Consider the following 18987-nt stretch of genomic DNA (forward strand, 5'->3'; position numbering starts at 1 on the left):
ATGTCAGATGATTATAAATAGATAATAGTAACAAGTCATTAGTCTATGCAGAATGAACTATTTATAAATGTAGCTTAATGCTGTATTTACATAAATAGAACTGATAGCAGAGCACTGGAAGTTGGGGGCAAACAATGCATTGTTGAGGAATAGGGTCATGGAATGATGCTGTAAGGCTGCAGGGCCAGCTACTGATTGTTAAAGATGGGCAAGGTTTAGAGCTGGGAAAACCTGGGTTTCAGGCATAACAAAGAAAACGAACAAAAGTATCTGATGTGTTGGAAAGAGTCCATTTATAGTGACTTGTATCATGGGATTGCAGACCACAGTGATAGAAAACACATGAAATAGCCCTAAATGCAATGTAGTGCCAGAAGGAAGAAACCACCATCATACTCCGGGAAAGAGGAGAAATTGTTGCAGCTCTTCCCAGCAAAGGAGCTGGGATGCTACTGACTGAAGTCAGCAACCTTCACACCCTGAGGGGCAGTGAAGGGTGCATGTAACAGGGGCAGAAACTGGGAACTGTGCTCCTAACAGCTGTATTACTGTTGAGACCTTTTCTGTAACAGTGTTCCTTTCTTTTCTTCTCCTGTAATCATTAGATCTGGACTACCACAAAATATCTGATGGGACTGTTATAAGATTTCCATGATGTTAACAATAAACTCTTGACTTTGCACAGAAGGTGTTTCCTTTTGCTGTGACAAGGCTGGAGTGGTCACTGCTTTCGGATGAGGATGTTCCAGGTGTCCTTCCAGCGCAAGGCCTTGAGTTCCGTGAGGGCCAGCGCGGGCTGCCCGTAGGTCACGGGGCTGAAGGTGCAGTACACAAAGTACACCGAGGAGAACCAGGCTACAAGCAGTGCACTGAACATGCTCTTGAGCAGCACAGATCTGGGATGAGAGAGGGAAAGAGCACTCAAGTTACATCAAGGCTGGCCAAACACTTCATGCAAAAGACCTGTGCCTGGCAAATGACAGGGTATGGCCACTGCTAGAAAAACCACTGCTTCCCCTGCAGCAGCTTGCCCAGGTGACAGGCCTGGAGAAAGAACTGTGCCAGTCCTCCTGTTCAAGAGAACTTTTCTGCTGAAGCTGAATACCTGCAGAGATGATCGCCAAGATGCTGCAGTACCACGGGAATGAGGAGAATCTGGAATGTGAGAGCAGGCAGGTAGTGGTACAGGAAAAGTGTTTTCTCCATCAGGAAGAAGGGCAGGTAATTCACAGCCCAGCCTCCACCACAGATGCCTCCCGCTGACACCCAGAGCTGCCAGGCATCTGCAGGAGACAGGAGATGGGCATGTCAGAGCAGAACAAGCCACAAGCCTCCACCTGGACACACACACACAGTGCAATCAGACCTTCAGGGATGTCGTAAATCTTCCTCCTTCGCCGTAGCAAGTACCACAGGGACAGACACAGGTAGATCAGAACAGCAGCATTAGCTGAAGCCCAGGTGGCAACATTCCCAAGGAGGTGGATCTGGGCCTGCAGGATACATGATGGTCTAAGCCAGAAGCAGGAACATGTTGTGGTTTTTTTAGGTAAGTTTAAGTATTACCTACACAAACTTGCTAAATTAAGCTCCAGAATGTGCCTGCCTAGTAACCTGGAACAAAGCTGGTTGATAAACTTTGCTGCTTTAAGACTCGTGTAATGGAAGGCATTTAAAATATGCTATTGGAGATGCACTCATCTTCTAAATGAAATCAAGAATGGAAACTATTAAACTGCAATTTACCTTAAAAAAAAAAAAAAGCACAAGCAGACATGATTTAATTAAAAGCAAGTACTGTCAAAGCTGTATCTCATGCTAAAATAAATACCTCACCCCTTGTGGAAAATGTATTAATACAGGAAGAGTCCCTTGGCTGGAAGCTGCAGCTCTGCTCTGACTCCCTCTCCTGGAGCTCACATCTGAGCTGTTCTGCTTTCTCAACAGCTTCACAGCTACTTCTACCTCTTGTACTTACCCCCGAGGTCGGGTGGAGCCAGTAGGCAATATTGGTGTCCATTGTGATCCAGTCCAGGGCAGAGGAGCTGTACTTATGTTCTGTGTCTTCATTTTTTAATGTGAGTATTTTCCACTAGAAAAAGAAAGGTGAACAGAAGGCTTTCAGAATTGGAACAACAGGTGGGATAGCAGGCATGGGTGAAGAGCTCCAGATGTAAGATGTTAAGTTCCTAACCTGGGAGTGGAGAAACATTTTGCATATCTCATGTGGATACTGACCAATACAACAGTTTTATTTTGCTATCAAATGATGCACTTTCCTTAGTGAATTTCTACAAAGATAGAAAGGAGCATCAACACTACTCACTGCATGTACCATACATGACAGCTCAGTTTCAGGCAGCCTCTGGGTGCCCAACCAATTTTCCTCCCCCTTTTTTGTTACACAATCACTCGGGTATTCATTACTGGACAGCTCAGGTCTTTAATGCCCTTATAAGTGCATTCAGACACATTTTTTTTTCAGTGAAGAAGCCAAAGTATCAGCAAGGATTAAACAATGAATCCTCAGACCCAGAGTCTACAGAAATGCTCAGGTTCCTGCTCTGCAGCAGAAGGAAAAATGAAGGGAATAACAAGACACTCACTTGCAATTCTGTGAACTTTGCCATGAAGCTGAGGTTTTTACTGATGTCCATCTGTGTGGGAGAGTGGAGTTCCACTTCCCTCTCTTTTTGCTCTTGGCCTGGAAGAAAACAGCATAGCTCAGAAATAACCACATAACAGGCAGAAAGCTAGAAAAGGGAGAGAGCACATAGGCTCCTCACTCTCCCAGGAGCCCTTCTCCAATACATCATCCAACTGCAACAGCACTTGGAGGGACTTTGTAATGATTCTGACATCATGATAGAGCCAACTGAAGACACATACACACAGAGCCACCTTCACATCACCATGATGTGCCCCCAGTCACAGAAATCTGCCTCAAGAACATGGCTGAGACATACTTTTCCCATATCTGTGCTCTTCCACATTCCACACCATGCTCTGGTGGTAGCCTTTGGACAGCTTCTCTCCAACCACCTCCAGCTGCCGGTATCCCCACTCAGGTAGAGATGCTCCACTGAGCTACAAGAGGAAGATAACTTTTAAACTAAAAATTCTGCCAATCTGAACTTCAGGATGGAAGAAGTTCCCAGGCTCTGCCTGAGCACTGCATGACAGCAAGGGACTGCCAGAAAATATGTGAAGAGTCACCACGCAAAACTGTCTCAACAAATGCTACAGCCATAAAATCAGTGATTCTGGTAAACTTTGTAAAGAAGAATATCTTTAATTATTCCAGCTGGTCTCACAGACACAAAGACTCAGCATCAGTTTGTAAGCCCCAGTTGTGTACAATGGTCACAACCTCTTGAGAAGCAGCACAGCTTTGATGCTGAAAGGGATGAAGTACCAGTGTGACTACCTTAAAACACACGCTGCTCTTTTGTCACAGTGAGCAAGTTTATTGTTTCCTTTAATTTACTTATTGGGGTTATTTGTTATAGTGGTTTAGCTATTTTGGAGCAGAGTTTTTGAGATTACAAGAACTGCATGAAGCAAAAGCTACAGGCAAATAAACATAACCCCACTTGCCTTTAGCACTGCAGAGGTGTTCACGTGAACAAACCTCACTTCTGACAGAATTGTCTTCCACACATCCGTGTCAGACTCACGATTTACAATTTCCTACAACAGAAAGATGGCTTTTGATCCATGTTGTCTCAGCTGTTTCTGCTGGAGCATGATCAGCTCCTCCCCTCCCTGTGACCACTCACAACTCTCCAGAGGTTCTGTGCTGGCATGGAGATGTTATAATCAATATAGCAGGAAACTTCTTGGGCGTGGGGGCTAAGAGGGGCAGCAACATCATGCCTAGAAAACAAATAAAGGAAGATCCTCCACCACCATTTCCCAAATACATATAAAAAGCAAACCCATATGGAGTTGGCTTAGACTGGATTCAGTAATAAAGCAAAAAGTAACTCACTTATAGAGATTGCACTGTTTACTCTGAGAGAGAGCATTCCCCACAACCAAGAGCTGCCAGGAACAGGCTCAGAGGAAGCCAATGCAGATGCCTGCGATTCCAGGCTGGAGAACAAGCACTGATTGTGACAAACAGAGACGCTGTTCACTGGGGTTTCCAATAATGAACAAATTATATTTGGAAGGGACATAGCAAAAACCCAAGCTCAGAACAACCCCCTTCCTAATCTGAGTGATATTCAAGTACACGCAGATGCCCTTTGGGAGGCAGTCAGGAGGCAACTTCATACTGCAGGCTTTCAAAGCAGGCAAGAATCTCTGGCAATCAGCCACAGCACAGCGGATTCTCCAGCACATCTTCCTAACTTCCGGAGCACATCCTTCGGGTAGCAGCATGCCATCAGTCAGTGGAGTTGGCTTTGGGTTAAAAGTCACCCAAAATACTGAATACCTGCACCTGTCTGGAGTGGGGGCAGTGAAGAGGTGAGCATGAAGATGCACAGAGGGGACTCTGTATTTAGGAATCTGCAAAACTACCGTGAAATGTGAACAACTGTGAAATCCTCTAAAAGCCACGAGTAGGGAAGAACAGAAGCAGTAAGCAACCATTAAGAAGTTTGTGATTAGGATCAAATTCCACTGCCGAGTCAACCAGAAAAAAATAAATAAGCATACAGCACCCTTCCTCTGGGCCACAAGGATGCTTTATGGAACTAACCACATGAGGCCCCTCCTAGGCTCACTGGTGTAAAAATCCACAAATAACAGGCAGTTTACGGCATATCTGTGCTTCAACCCCTGAGTGGTTATTCTGAGAGCCAACCCAGCAGAATGAGCCAGCAGGCTTGGCACAGCAGAGCACGAGGAAAGGACTTACGTGTTGAGGTAGCGAGTTGTGATGCCATGGACCAGCTGCACGATGTGCCCGTGCCTGACGGGCCGCGGTGGGTTGCTCACCACAAGCTGCTGCCTGGTGAAGGGACACCCAAGAGAAAATGGTTAAATTATATGTATCTTTATGTAGAACACAACCTTGTCACAACCAAGTTGTTAGGTCATGAAGCTGCAGGGAGGGACAGACATTTAGGCAAGAAAATGAGAAATTAAAGCAGTATCTAGGTTGTACCAGAATGGAAACAAACCTCATCAAGGCAAAGGTGAGTTAAGGGCAGAATGAGTCAGAGGATCAGTAATGGGATACTGACACTCCAGGCATCAGGTCAGTCTCTGAATCCAGGTCAGTCAGGAGTGAATTAAGGTTATTCCCGTGGCACAGCTGTTTGGTGGCTTGTGTGAAACACTAAGTGCTTCACTGGGTCTGATGGGTACTGTATTACAGCTGATGTCACTTTGGCACAATTATAGGAGAATTAATGGCTTTCTCCACCATACAGAGTAAACTCTCACCTTGCTTCTGGGCAGGGCCATGGCAAGGGGGAACACTGCAGTTCACTGAACTGCTGTCTGTATTTTACTGAAGGACTTCACATCCTCCAGTGCTCATAGGAGTGTTTTGAGTTTGAAGAATTATAACAATATATCTGGGGTCTATGGTTCTGGTAAAGCCCCTACTTGAAAGGTTTGCACCATGGACAAACTTTCCCAATGAGGACATGACTTGTAATGGCACACAGTCCTTCTGGTAGGACTCCTTATAAAGTTCCCAGAACAATGTAAGAAACCTACAGAAGCAACTTTTTGATCAGTATGGAATTGTATCACTCAAGGGCTTTTACTGGCTAAACAAGAGCAGAGAGTCCTGCTCTGCACAGACAGTGACAATGGCAAAACACTTCAGCACAAACCAGGCCTCTCAGGTAAAGGCACCACTTGGAATCCTTCCCTATGTGGCAGATCTTACAGCTCACTCCATGCTTCTAATACAAAGAACTACTCATTTTTCAAAAGTGTTTTCTATTCTTTTCTGAGACTCATTCAAGTTTGATGAAACTCATCAAGACACTCTAACACCACGGCTCACACACTTCAAAAAGCAGAGCTTCCCTTTCATGCAAAACACCTGAAGAATCTCCACTGGTCCTGTGAAAGTTCCCCTTGTGCACAGCACAGCCCACGTTCCGACAGGAGCAGTTCAGACAGGATTTGAGAGTTCTCAATAATGCTTTTACCACACTGAGGAGGATTGTGCAAAGAGCTGCAATCACTTGCTCAGATCACACAAGGCTTCTGCACCCATAAGCAGCGAAGAATTATGTCCAATCCAATCCAAGCCCTGGCTGGGTTTTGGAAGCATATAGATTGAACTTAAATTTCCTGCATACTCACATTCCAGGATCTTTGACAATCCACCAGTTGTTCACATCCTTGAAGGGATAGCAGGTCACCTGCTGTTGATGGGAACTCCCTCGGCCATTCTCATACCTGCACAGGAAGTTACAAAACCCCACAGAAGTGTAAAGGTACATTGCTGCACTCACCAGTGCCAGCAGTACAAACCAGCACCACATCACTGATCACTCCTACAGAACACAGGGAATCTGAAGGATTAATGACGACATTGCCAGCACCTAAACTGCTACACTTGGACTGGCCGGTGAAGCAGCAGAGCCTGCTTCCACCCTCCCCATACAGACCCCAATTGCTCACCTGATGGGGTAAGTGTTGGTGTGAGAATGGAGCCAGCACTGCACGGGCTTGCCCAGCACGTTCCGCAGGGTGATCTGAGAGCCGTAGGCCACCTCTAAGGGCTGACCCTGAGTGATTCGAGCCAGCCCACCCTGAGAAGGGTAAGGACAGGATAAATACAAAGAAGAAACCACCCAGAGGCTGTTTAAATTCTATTGAGTCACATGCCACTTCAACACAGCAGTATCTTCACACAGTGCCTTCTCATTTGGTTTTATCTACCAAAATCAAGTCTTGCAGCACCATACTCAATAGATAGTAAATAGACACCTAAACACCGAAAAAACTAAAAGACTACAGGGTCTCAGGAAATCCCTAAAGCCATGTTCTAAAAGACAGGCTAAGAACTCCTATTGTATACCACATCACCACATGAGAGTTCAGCACTGTATCTACTTCTGTGGAGTTTCCCATAGGAAGGGACAAACCTTCAGCAGAAGAGTGAATATATTGCTCTTGGTTCACTGGGAAAAGCTTTTCATCTGTTATTAGGATTTCAGTCATTATTGCTTCACCTTAAAGCAGTACTACAGCAGCAAAATAGTTAAATGACATAAAAGGGAAAAAATACGCAGGATCAGAGGAACAGGACTGAACACCACCTAATAGTGAACATTTCCCCCTCTTCTCTCTAATAAATCAGTTCCAAGACCACATTTCCTTTACCTCTAAGCTGGCTTGGAAAGCACTTGTCATGATCTGGTCATGAGGCCCAGAGCGATACAGCAAAGCCAAGTGAACATAGAAGAAGGAGAGGTACAACCCCATGGGGATGATGATGAGGGCCAGACCCCGGGCTAGAAAATGGCACAGCAAGGAAACCTGGAAGAACAGAGAAAACTCACTGGTTCATGCTCTAGATATTAAAAATTCCAGAACACTTAGCTTGTTTTGTTTTTTCTAAGTTTTCCCCACCACTTTCATTCAGCTGTAACTTTGTGGGCCACTGGATAACTTCCAGCAAGGATTTGAAGTGGAGCTGGCAGGAGTGTGTGAGACAAGTGCATGTTCTGAGTCACACATTACCAAGACACAGATAACAGCAGAAAAGACAATCACACACACATATTGTTCTTAAACTTAATTCCATCTTCCTCAGCAACTGAGCTGAGAACTGTGCTAAGACAGGAGGGTTTCCAGACAAGGAATTTTAGTACAAAAGCCAGCTACAGACAGCAGTGTTATCTGTGGGCTTGAAAGGCTCCTGCACTGAAAAGTTACAAGTAATAAATTTTGCATGCTGTGCTACCTACATTTGACAAGTCCTGGTCTCCTATCATGTGCCAGAAGTGGAGTCCTGCAGTGGCCAAGAGCAGCATATAGGTAAACAGGCCCATATATTTCACTCTGAAAAGAAAGTGCATAAAAAATGAACATGGTTAAAAACTACACAATTACCTAACACAAGATATAAATATGCAAACATTCTCTTGAACAGGAGGCATTAAAGTCCAGGTAAGACATCATCACTTACCCAACTGCACAAGAACAGGCTACTCCAGTCAGCAGGAGCCAAAACCACCAGCTTCCAGAGAAGGCACTTAAAGATAAATGTATTAAATCACTTGCTAGGCTCAGTTTAAAGATAATTTTACTGTACTAAGGATTACTTCATCCTCTGCAAGGATCAGAGAACAAAAGAGACAAATATCTCTAAACTGAATGCCTGTAAACAGTTATAAAGGAGCATTAAGTGACCTGATATCATCAGTGTTTCTGTGCACAGGAGGAAACCTTCCAGTAAAAAATCTGCGTGGGCAAAGAAGTGCTACCAAGGGATTTTATTTCTATTTTAATATTAAAATAAGACAACCCTGCTAACAGTAAAATCAGTCTTTAACACTGCTCAGGAGAAAACATCTGGGCAGCCATACGAGAGGTCAAAGCATTGGATTTTACAGACAGATGAAGTGAGTTGCAGAATGGTTAAGAGGCATAGAAAAACACAGTCTGTGACAAAAAAAATGTCACCATGAGAATATCCAAAAAAGTGGGAGACAATTCAGCTTTACCTGTGCTTTTTCAAATTGTAGAACTTCAGGTAGGACAAAACTGCAAGCAGGATAAAAAAAATCAGTATTGATTCCAGAAGCATGAACCTTGATTGAGTGATCAGAGAGTTCTCTGTTGGAAAAGAGAGACAGACACAAAATTAGAGAAACTTCTCTATAGGCAAGTGCTACCTCAGACTTTTAAATCGTTATCTAACAGAAGGACCTGCCCTTTTAGGGACAGCCCATTCCTACTGGCTGTAATGGGCAAGTGCTGGGTTTAGAGGGACAAAAACCTTCCAGCAGGAGCAAATGACATGGCCATAACTGTTTCCAAGACAAAGAGCTGGGTGAGCAGTCAAGTCTGTCAGGAGGCAGATAAAGCTGCTGTACTTCCTACAAAGGCAAAGAAAATCAGTACTGGGAAATCCAGAGAGGTGCTTCTCAAGGCAGAGTCCAGGCAGTGAGCACAGCAAGCAATGAGCACCGCAACAGAACTGCGGGAAAGGAAGCTGCAATGAGCCAGAATCAGAGCAGCTGGTAGCTAGGAGAGGTGTCTCTTATCAGGCTGCTAAAAGGCTGCTGAGAGGCTCTTTTCCTCTCAGGCAGCTGGCAGCAGCCCCTCAGAGAAACAGAACCAGCTGAGTTGTACACACCAGAACAGTGTCAAATCACTGTGCTAAGGACATAGGCTGGTTTGCGGCAGTTTGGACATGAAGAAATTTGATGAGCTCTGACTGCAAGTAGGGTCGTCCTGCTGTTAAAAACCAGTATGTTGTAACTCATCCTGCAAGCCTCTGAGGAAGGGAGTACAGGCCTCCTTGGATACAAGAAATGTGGTTTCTTGTGAGGCTTTTAAGGCTGCCTACTTTGCTTAATATTGAAATGGACTTGTGTAAAGCCTAGAAGGGCAGCCTGCTGCAGAGCAGTGAGGATGGAGGAGACCAGGGAGGCTCAGCACAGACTGACAAAGGCCAGGGCTGACATGTTGTCAGTGTTTTCTGGGGAGATGCTACTCTGCCCTAAACATTCCTAAGGAGAAAAGGGACTCTTTTCCCCATGTATGAAGAATGGGGCTCAGTGGAACAACCTTACCTAAGAGAATAAGAAGAGCAGCTCCAAGTGCAGCACAGTGGGAGAAGTGCAGTTCAACCAAAATCTGGTAGGCTAAAGGCACACAGAGAGCACCAGCCAGAGCTGGCAGGAGTCGCAGGGACCACACAGGAACATTCATGCTGTATTCTGAAACAGAAAACAGGAGACAGTGATGCACCAGTTTGGAAACTTAACTGCAGAGAGGACAGACCAAGACAGAATTTCTTAGCTGTTAGATGAATCTAACTCCTACTTGTACTAATTTGTCCATCTTGTATTGCTTAAACTGCTTGGCTGATTTAGAAAGCTTGTGCTATGAATTCATAGTGCTTTTAGCTTGTGCTAGAGACCTGCAGAAGACTTATTTAAAAAGAGAAGTGAAGGTGTTGGATAAAGTGTTACTTCCACTAGACAGGCAAAAGGAATCTGTCAGTTGCTGAAATTTTGCTTATTTTCTCTAAAGAATGAGACAGTTGAAAACAGCTCTTACCAGCTCCGATCCTGTTCCATAGGAAGTTTCCATCAAATCCTCCTAAGTAACCTACAACATGAACAAGAGAATTTCCAGTCTCAAAACATGTATAAAACCTGGTGCTAAATTGGGAACCATTTCCCAAACACACAGCTTTTCCTTGCATGAAGGCCCTCTTTCCCAAAAGGGTCCTCTTTGATACTGTTCTGTCTGCAGCAATGCTTGAGAATGTGCAGAGGCACAAAGAATATAAATTGGGAACAAGGGATTCTCAGTGACAAAGTCAGATGTATATTTAATCCCTCCCTCCCATACAGACACTTTCATGTTGTGATAGCTACAGAAAGGAACTGAGGCTTGTTGCCTATTTCTTGTCACTAGCAGTTCTCATCTTACCTTTCTCTTTATCCAAAGGACTAGATAGCAGTGAGGTGATGGATACATGGCTTCATCATCCCCCCTCTACTCATGCAACAGCCCCCTAACAATCCTAAATAAAGGAAAACTCAATTCTGTCAAGCTCAGAGTCTCTCATTTGCCTTGTGCCCTCCCCCCATAACTGGATCTGATGATTCATTTCTAACCAGCACCTCTCTCTTCCACAGGAACATGCAACAGGCACTTCCCAGTTCCAGGAGACCTTACCTCCCAAGGCCAGCAGCATGTGGCCAAAAGGTGGGCCACTGTCATCCACAAAGAAGATCCTCTTCATGTAGAGTGAAACGAATTGGCCATAATAAACTTCATCAAACCTGAGACACCAGAGGCAGAAATATGTCAAATCTAACTGGAATTATCCTGCAGGGATACTCGGAAAGCAAACACTGACTTGTTGGCAGAAAGCTAAGAATGCAACGAAGCACTGAGGCTTTGCCCCTCCTCCTCAGGGGGTTTTATTAGGGAAAGACTATCACCATATTGGCATTGTTCAGCCTGGACAAGAGAAGGCCCACAGGGGTGACTTAGTTGTGGTCTCCTGGTACCTGAAGGGAGCCTACAGGAAAGATGTGAAGAGACTACAAGAGCCTGGAGTGGCAGGACAATGGGGAATGGCTTGACACTGACAGAGAGTGGGCTGAGATTAATTTTTAGGAAAGAATTCTTCCCCATGAAGGTGGGAAGGCCCTGGCACAGGTTGCCCAGAGCTGTGGCTGCCCCATCCCTGGAAGTGTCCAAGGCCAGGATGGATGGGGCTTGGAGCAACCTGGGATAGTGGAAGGTGTCCCTGCCCATGGCAGGGGGTGGAATGGGATGAGCTTTAAGGTCCCTTCACACCCAAACCAGTCTGGGATTTTGTGACTCTATGATTTACAGAGGCTGACATCAGCCAAGCTGTGCTCTTCTGCTCCTGCATTCTTACCCACAAATGTTTGACAAACAAGTTTGTGTCATTCAGGTAGAAAAGAAACTTTACTCACACCACAGCCCGTGGATAGCAAAACCCCCAAAGACGACTTATTAATCCCATCACAGTCAGTGCCACGAGGTTCACATTGATCTTTGCAGTGACCACAACTGGCTCCTTCAGAAACCCCAACATCCTGTCAAAGGTTTGTCTGAACCTTCAAGAGCAGAAGAGAACAGCAGTCACCCTTTGGCACACAGAGCTGAACACTTCACAGAAAGCATCAGGCCTAATTTCTGCTACAAGCAGCTCATGGTAATTCGTTTCCCAAAATCCTCTTGCTCTTCATGTATCTGCATTTCTATTCTATGTACAGGACTAATTGTAAAAAAGTTACTAAACTGACATACTTTTCATCTGCCCTGCTTCTGCCTGCAGTAGTAAGCTAGAAATCCTGTTTATTCTTACACTGGTTCTCCAGAAACACAGCAGCTTAATTCTCCAGCCTATATTCTGCTTTGTGCAAGCACACCTCACAGCCCAAATTCTGATGCTACTGATGGACAACCCATGTGCTCAGGCACCAGATTACCTCACTAACTGAGCTATTTAGAGCTCAGGTAGCTTTAAAAACCCCCTTAAACAAGTTACTTCCTTGCCAACTTAGGTATTTGTTTGGGGGTGGGGAAGGGAGAGGCAGACCCCTCCAAATCCCCTCTGCCTTACAAAGCTGGTTACTGGAGCACACATATAGGTGCTGTTTAAGCAGAAGTGCTAAAAGCTAGGTCAGAAAATAACAGAGAATCAGCGCTGTGTCTCCTCACCTCAACACAACGGAAAGTTACCAGAACAAATCCATCTGCGTGGCTTTGATCAGGAGAGAACAAAGTGGGATGCGAGCACATCACCACCATCCAGAGCGGTGCCACTGGCCTGGTTTCTCTCTGCCTACAAAACACAAGCGCTGCGTGGAACAGAGGTTTTCAGGAGCCCTTGGCAGAGCTGTGCTCCCCCCTGGGCTCTGTCAGCCCCTCGCAGGCGCTGGGACCCCGGGAGCACCTGACGGAGGCCCCGCTGGTCCCCCAGTGCAGCTGGGCTCGGAGCGGGTGTGCAGCACCACCTCGGGCTCCTCCTCAGGGCACCCTCAAACCCCTGCCAGGCTCTGCACCCCTCATCAGGGGGCAGCAAGACCACCGCCCCACCCCGCCTTGTTCCCTTTTCAAGCTCTCGGGGGGACAGCAGGACTGCTGACCGCACAGCTCGCCCTCAGAGGGTCACTAGGACCCACCGCGCACCCTGGATCCAGCCCTGGATCCTCCCTTGAGTGTTTTTGGGGGGCAAAGGAACACCGACCCGAATCCCCCCACCCTCCGGAGACATCAGCCCCCCCCAGACCTCGCCCACCCCCCTCAGCTGTACGGAGGTGATGGGGGTGAGTGACCGGCGGCACCGCGGAGCGGGGACCGGGGCCAGCATCGGGACCGGGAACACGACAGGGACCAGCACTAGGTTCGAAATTAGGATCGGGACGGCGAGCGGGACCGGGGCCACGACCAGGACTAGGACTTGGGATGGAGACCAAGACGGGGAGCGTGAGCAGGATCAGCACTAAGACCGGGATCAGGACCGGGACCCCCCCGCCCCTCACGGGCCCCGTGCGCCGGGGCGGAGGCGTGGCCCTTCCGCGCGCCGCGCTCCACCCGCCCCCTACCTGGCGACGCCGGATGTGACGTCAGGCGCACGCCGCGACGCGGGGCGGAACCAGAGGAACCCGGATGTGTTACCATGGCGACGCCCGCGTGTAGCGACCGGGCCCGGCCCCCCCGCAATGGCGGCTCTGAGGGCGCACGGTCATAACCACGGACCGCGGCCGAGGGCGCCACAGCACCCCAAACACTGTGTCCATCCCCCTCCCCACTCTGGGGCATCAGTGGTGTGCCACCACCATTCACACAAACTTAATAGAAAAAAAAAACCCGCCCAGGTTTCTAACTAAAATAACCAGACAAGGCACTGGGGAATTTGAGAAAAGCATAATCTGCTTTTTTTTTTTTAATTTTTTTTTATTTAAATAAGGAGAATTCTTTCATATGGAAAGAGCTAATACAATCACATATTTGAAAGGAGAAACAATAGGTACTGAAACGAGAAGGGCAATAAAGAGTGTGCCGCAACTGGCCTGGTGATTCCGTGATTCAAATTCCGGTCCGAGTAAAAGTTTCCAAAAAATATAAACAGGTTGCACGTTACACAATTATCCATCGTCTGCCCTTTCAAATATCTGGTCTACATGAAAAGACAAAGAGAGGAAAGGCCAAAAAAAATTTACTATACAGGTCATGAAGTTAAAAGCTTTAAGGAGGACAATATCCCCTTGAGAAACAACAAATGCAATTTATACAGAACCAGAGGGAGGATTCCAGCTAAGGACAATGCCTCGAGACATGCTAAAGGGTGAGCGCCTCACTGCTGCAGCTGTGATTCCTGGGGGAACAGCCAAGGACACCTGGAGCAGCCAGAACAAGCCAAGCGAGTGTCTATGGCCACTGGGAAAACCTGGTGGTCTTTGGATTAAAATAAACAACAAAAATAGCTGGACTCTACCGTCTCTTTTTTGCTTCAGTAAAATGCACCTTTTCTGTCCATGGGCCACAACTAAGCACGCTGGCGGCTGTTGTGAATTAAATTTTATTCACAAATGCAACTTTCTTATGAAGAAACTGGGCTGCTGAATAAAAAATAACCAGTGCTACAAGGAATTAACCTGTGCTTAACCAGCCTGGAGTAAAAGGGAGGGTTAAGAAAATGCAACTGAAGGAGGTCCTGGCATGCAAGGGTGCTGGCTGCAACGTGACTGGAGTAGCCTAGAGGTGAGACACAGCAAAAACACTCGGCTCAGTTTGAATACCTATCTATAAACACACAGGAACCACAGGGCAGCTTGTAGCTTTGCAGCATTCCTGTAAGGAAGGTGTTGATGGAGTGAGTGCCTCTGTGTGAACACCACACACAACGGACAGCAAACAGATCCAGAGGTGCTGACACTGCACAGCTGGCACAGCCAGGAGCAAGCTATGGAACATCAACAGCAATACCTGTGTCACTGGTGACTGTGCTGCTTCTGCTTGTCATTTAAAATATACTGGAGTGCTTTTTTACCCCCCCCAGACTTCAACGTTGATTTATTTTTAAATGAAGAGCTAACAGCAGAAGTGGTGAGGAAAGCAGCACTGACTGGGGAGCTGCTGGCCATGACTCACTGTGTGACAGGGAACTGATCACACAGGGGCTTCAGACCCTCTTGCTGAACATGAGCAGCAAGTCAGCCTCTGAACATTCCTGCTTCACCCACTGTTGCTGGAAAGATGGATTCCACCCTTCCCTCCCACTGCACCCTGCACCTTTCCCAGCAGAAGGAAGCTGCAATTTGGTAGCTGACTTCCAGTTAAAGCAAAAGCAACTCACAAAGGAATAAATCAGCAATAAATCAACCCTTCAGGAGTGCAGACAGCAAGCAGAAGGACTCTCTGTAACTGTTGATACTGTGCCATCTCCATCCTCCTCTCTGCTGGATTTTTTATCAGCATTCCAGCTCCCTTGGCATTTCTGCTCCTTTGAGGATCAGAGGCTTTTCCTTTTGACTCCAGAGCACCACAAACTGCACTAACCTTGAACTAGCTTTAAACAAACAAACAAACAAGCAAAAATATATGCCAGAGAAGGATATTGCACCGTAGAAATTTGGGCTCTAAAACTGCTTTCCATCACACAAAACTCCACTAAGTGAGAGAGTCTTGCCAACTGCAGCTGACAGTCACGCAAAGGTGAGGAATGGAATGAAGCTCACATGCATTTCTTGGCCTTTCCTGCACAGAATAATTCAGACATAATATATAAATAGAGCAGTGAAACAATTACTTTTTCACCTAGACCTACAACATCAAATACGTATAAATAAATTCTAGTGTTTTATTCTGTTGGGGGAAGGAATGGAGGGATTAAAAGAGAAAGAAGGGTGATCTTTTTCAACAGGAAGTTTTGTAGTTCTGATGGCATTTACACCAGAGGGACTGCAGTAACTTGGATCTTGCAATAACCCAGTTTCTCCAACACGTTTGACCATTCTGAAGTCATACAGGTGGGAGGAAGGAGGTTAATGTCTTTGTAAAGCTGAAGTAGTGTGTCTAGAGTAGGGAAGAGATGAGAAGAGGGGGGCTCAGGTAAGTCTCTTTAGCCATTAGTTAAGATTCTGGGCTCATATTAGCTAGGGCCAGCTGGGCAGAAGGATAATAAAAAAATCCCAAACAGACAATTCTGCTGTTTAATGGTATTTCAAGGGAGAAAATACAAATGAAGGTGGAATGACTTACTGGTGGTGCAATCTTTGGAAAACACTGGGAGCAGGACTAGCAGATGAGGATGCAGGTCTGGGAGATGTCTGAAGGTTGGGGGAAATATTTGTCGCTAAATCTCAAACCCTGTACTTTAAGGAGGATGCTAGAGAGACGCTGGCACACTCTGCTCTGAAATTAAAATCCATAAAACCTAAGAAAAAAAGAGCTCTTATTTTTTCTTGAAGTACCATGCTATCCCTTTCCCTTCGGGTTCTCTGCCATGATCCACGGGGACACCTGTGCAGAGGGGACATTACTATGCCTAAGTTAGTTTAGGTTTCTAAGCTCTTTAAAGCTACTGTATAAAAATCATATTTATGCCTAGCTTAAAACTTCAAATGCATCCTTACAAAGTTACAAAGGATCTTTTTCCAGAAAGGGAAGAGGGAGAAAAAAAAAAAAAAAAAAAAGCAAACAAAGAAACAAGAACACCTTTCAGATCCCTTCCCCAATACATTCTTTGTTCAAAATATCTTCTTTGGAACCACCACCAAATGACTTTCTGCCACCCAGCAGAGGCTGACGCACAGCCCATGAGCAAGCTATCATCTCCAAAAATGGTTCTGTCCCTCACTTCAGAGTGACCAGCCTACTTTACATTTTGAAAGAGCTAAACAACACAAACCAAGTTAGCTGAAAGTAGTTTTTACTTTAGACTACCATCAGGTGAAGGACTCCAAGCCCTTTCAGGAACTTTTAAGTCCGTCCTAAAAAAATCTACGTATACACGCGCGCACACACACACACACACGCACATAAACCAAAACCAAACAGCCAAAGAAATAAAACCCAACCTCTCCCACTGGGATCTTCCTTGTGTAGATCATCAAATACTGGAGAGGAGTGGTGAGGTGACGATGCTGTACACACACTGTATGCAACTGCATCAGAGTAAAGAACCCTTTGCTGTTCACCTGGGGAAGGAGAGAAGGATGATTCCAAACTGCCTCTGTAACCATGCGCTTCCAACCCAAAACAGGAGGTTCCAAGTGTGCCTTGCAGAGGGGCTCCCTTACCAACACGTTTCTATGCAAATTTTACAAAAGGCTGTGGATTAGAGGAACAGAAAGCAAGACTCAGGGAAAAGAGCAAAGCTTAGGAGAGCAGCCCCGAGGGATGGACACAATATAGGACAAGTCTCAGGAGACATGAAGAATTCAAGCAGCCAAGGCAGGGAGCATGAGAGAGCATCACAACTACAAAAAGTAGTCCATACAGACCCGTTGGCTCTAGCCAACTCTTCTGACCCATGTGCTGTGAGGAGAATTTTTTTTCTTCCTAACATGTTACAAAACACGTTTTGTAAATCTATGACTTACATCTTCTTGTGTGTTTTGCAGTCACTAAAAAAATCCGAAACCCGCAAAAAGGAAAAATCAAACCCCTAGATCTGTATGAGTTTGCAACAGAAATTTGGTGGTTTGGTTTTTTTTTCCTTAAAATGAAAATGCCGAATTTTATTGTGCACAAAGCACCCCAAAGCTGTGTTGAAGTGGTGCAAGTTTCAGGATTTATGCACTGATGTACTATGTCTTTAGTACACATTTACTCCTAATGCAAGCACTGCTTCTAGCTTCAAACAAAAATACTGAAAAATTAACAAATGCCATAACTGTCCTGTTTTTTTTTAATCAAATAGTCTGAAAGACTAAATCATCTGGGGAAATAACCCAAACAAACTCAAACTCTCAACATAGCACAGAACCATATACAAAACTAAGCAGTTTTGTCAGAACACATTTTAGCTGAAGGGAATTCTTTTCTGAAAGGAATGAGGAAAGCAGAAAGAAGGGGGGGAATGAGAGAACATATAAAAGTTCTGCTATAAACAAAGATACAGCTTTTTTGTAAAAACCTCAGCTGCCTTTAAAATGAAAAACCTCAAACTAACCCCTCTCCCCCAGTTGCCACTCTGCTGAGACAGAAGTAAGGAAGGAGAAGGACGGGCTTTGCCAAGTGAGCGATCACAGCTACCTGTGGATGGGGCATGGGGGGGGAAATAAAAAAAAATGGCTAAAGCCACTTAAAAGTCACATGATTGGTTTGTTTTAAAGCAAGCAGGTCAATGTCATATCCACTGTTTCAAACTGCTTTGTTGGGAGAGGGGCTTGAATGATGTCGCTGTAGTCAGTCAGTGTGGGGTGGGGATAGATCTGGTGAGATTTTCAGGACATACAGTGGGGTCCAGTCTAAGCTGTGGTGCCTTTCAGGCAGCAGGACCAGCCGGGCATCAGAGGTGCTCCTAGGCCTTGCTCTCCTCCACTTTGACTGCCTGAGGTTTGATCGCTCCTGTGCGCACTGGCTTCATCTGGTTTGTGGAGGCTGTTTCTTGCAGCTTCACTGCTCCCAGATTGGCTTTGTTATCATCCACCCGCTGCTTTGCCTTTTGACACAAAAACCAAAGCATTAGCTAGGACAGACACCTCTAGGCAGACAGAATAAGCAAACTTCATGAAAGACATCAAATTTGCTCCTGTAACACCTCACATTTAAGAATCTCAGTGTCTCACATACTTGGCAACGCAAGTAACTCATAAATATTCTACAGTAGAACAGGTAATCCTCTAATCTCTCCTGACTTTCAAACTACACAGCATTACTCTTGGACTCAGTAGAACACCCACCTAGCCAGGGGAAAATACCAGCTCCCACATGAACCTTCAATTAACACAGGCCTTTCTACCTTGCTGCCTCTCCTCTGCAGCCCAAGGCACAAACACAACAGTGCAGAAGAGCAGGTATTTTTGGGCTGTACAAAGAACTCAGGTACACTACCTGTTGTACATAGTGTCCTTGCACAGAGCCCATGCTCACTGCTGGTCCCGACGGCTTCCCGCTGGGGCTGGCAGAGCTAGGCCTGGAAATCGAAGAGTCGACAACATTCATGGAGTAAATTCTACAATGGAATGAGAGCCTTATTCATGTGTGAAAGTAAAAGAGACAGCAAAGCAGCAATAGACAGGGCACGAGTTTGTGCTGTGCAGATCAGTGAGCTCCACAGTCCAAACGACAACACACAGGTGGGTTAGGAGAGAAAAAAAAACCAAAAAAAAC

General features: G+C 45.8%; 2 protein-coding genes across 13 annotated transcripts in view; both read right to left on the reverse strand.

The window, feature by feature from the left end:
- Positions 1–274: 274 nt before the first annotated feature.
- On the reverse strand, positions 275–13279 carry POMT1 (protein O-mannosyltransferase 1). Of its 4 annotated transcripts, none has more exons than XM_039561668.1 (21): positions 13251–13279; positions 12364–12487; positions 11613–11756; positions 10840–10946; positions 10213–10263; positions 9723–9869; positions 8649–8760; positions 8111–8176; positions 7890–7983; positions 7303–7458; positions 6598–6728; positions 6277–6372; positions 4868–4960; positions 3780–3876; positions 3598–3690; positions 2967–3087; positions 2607–2704; positions 1979–2092; positions 1367–1493; positions 1106–1283; positions 275–896 (listed from the first exon to the last, which is right to left on the reverse strand). In XM_039561668.1, exons 3-21 carry the CDS (start codon positions 11732–11734, stop codon positions 722–724), a joined length of 2178 nt encoding a protein of 725 aa, XP_039417602.1. In that variant the 5' UTR covers positions 11735–11756; positions 12364–12487; positions 13251–13279; the 3' UTR covers positions 275–721. The 4 variants fall into 4 exon arrangements, with proteins under 4 accessions (XP_039417602.1, XP_039417603.1, XP_039417601.1 ...); XM_039561669.1 differs by lacking the exon at positions 13251–13279 and adding an exon at positions 12981–13235; XM_039561667.1 differs by lacking the exon at positions 13251–13279 and adding an exon at positions 12935–13235.
- A 281-nt stretch (positions 13280–13560) lies between these two features.
- PRRC2B (proline rich coiled-coil 2B) overlaps positions 13561–18987 on the reverse strand; it is a 46880-nt gene continuing 41453 nt past the window's right edge. For 7 of the 9 annotated variants that reach the window (XM_039561978.1, XM_039561981.1, XM_039561982.1 and 4 more), the window contains exons 31-32: positions 18709–18829; positions 13561–18316 (exon numbers count right to left, since the gene is read on the reverse strand). In XM_039561978.1, coding sequence (XP_039417912.1) covers positions 18176–18316; positions 18709–18829 — 262 coding nt within the window. In that variant the 3' untranslated portion in view covers positions 13561–18175. The remainder of the gene's footprint in view (positions 18317–18708; positions 18830–18987) is intronic. The other 2 variants (XM_039561984.1, XM_039561983.1) reach the window with 1 other exon arrangement.

The sequence above is a fragment of the Corvus cornix genome, chromosome 17 (assembly GCF_000738735.6).
Source record: "Corvus cornix cornix isolate S_Up_H32 chromosome 17, ASM73873v5, whole genome shotgun sequence".
NCBI lineage: Eukaryota > Metazoa > Chordata > Aves > Passeriformes > Corvidae > Corvus > Corvus cornix.

Bases quoted from the DNA above. Each gene is read 5' to 3' on its own strand.
- POMT1 (XM_039561668.1), bottom strand. From the start codon at position 11,734: ATGTTGGGGTTTCTGAAGGAGCCAGTTGTGGTCACTGCAAAGATCAAT. The intron at 8,761-9,722 runs GTAAGGTTGTTC...CTTTTCCAACAG, and splicing joins TGCTCTTCTTATTCTCTTAG to AGAACTCTCTGATCACTCAA. The intron at 4,961-6,276 runs GTGAGTATGCAG...TCCCTTCACCAG, and splicing joins ATTGTCAAAGATCCTGGAAT to GCAGCAGCTTGTGGTGAGCA.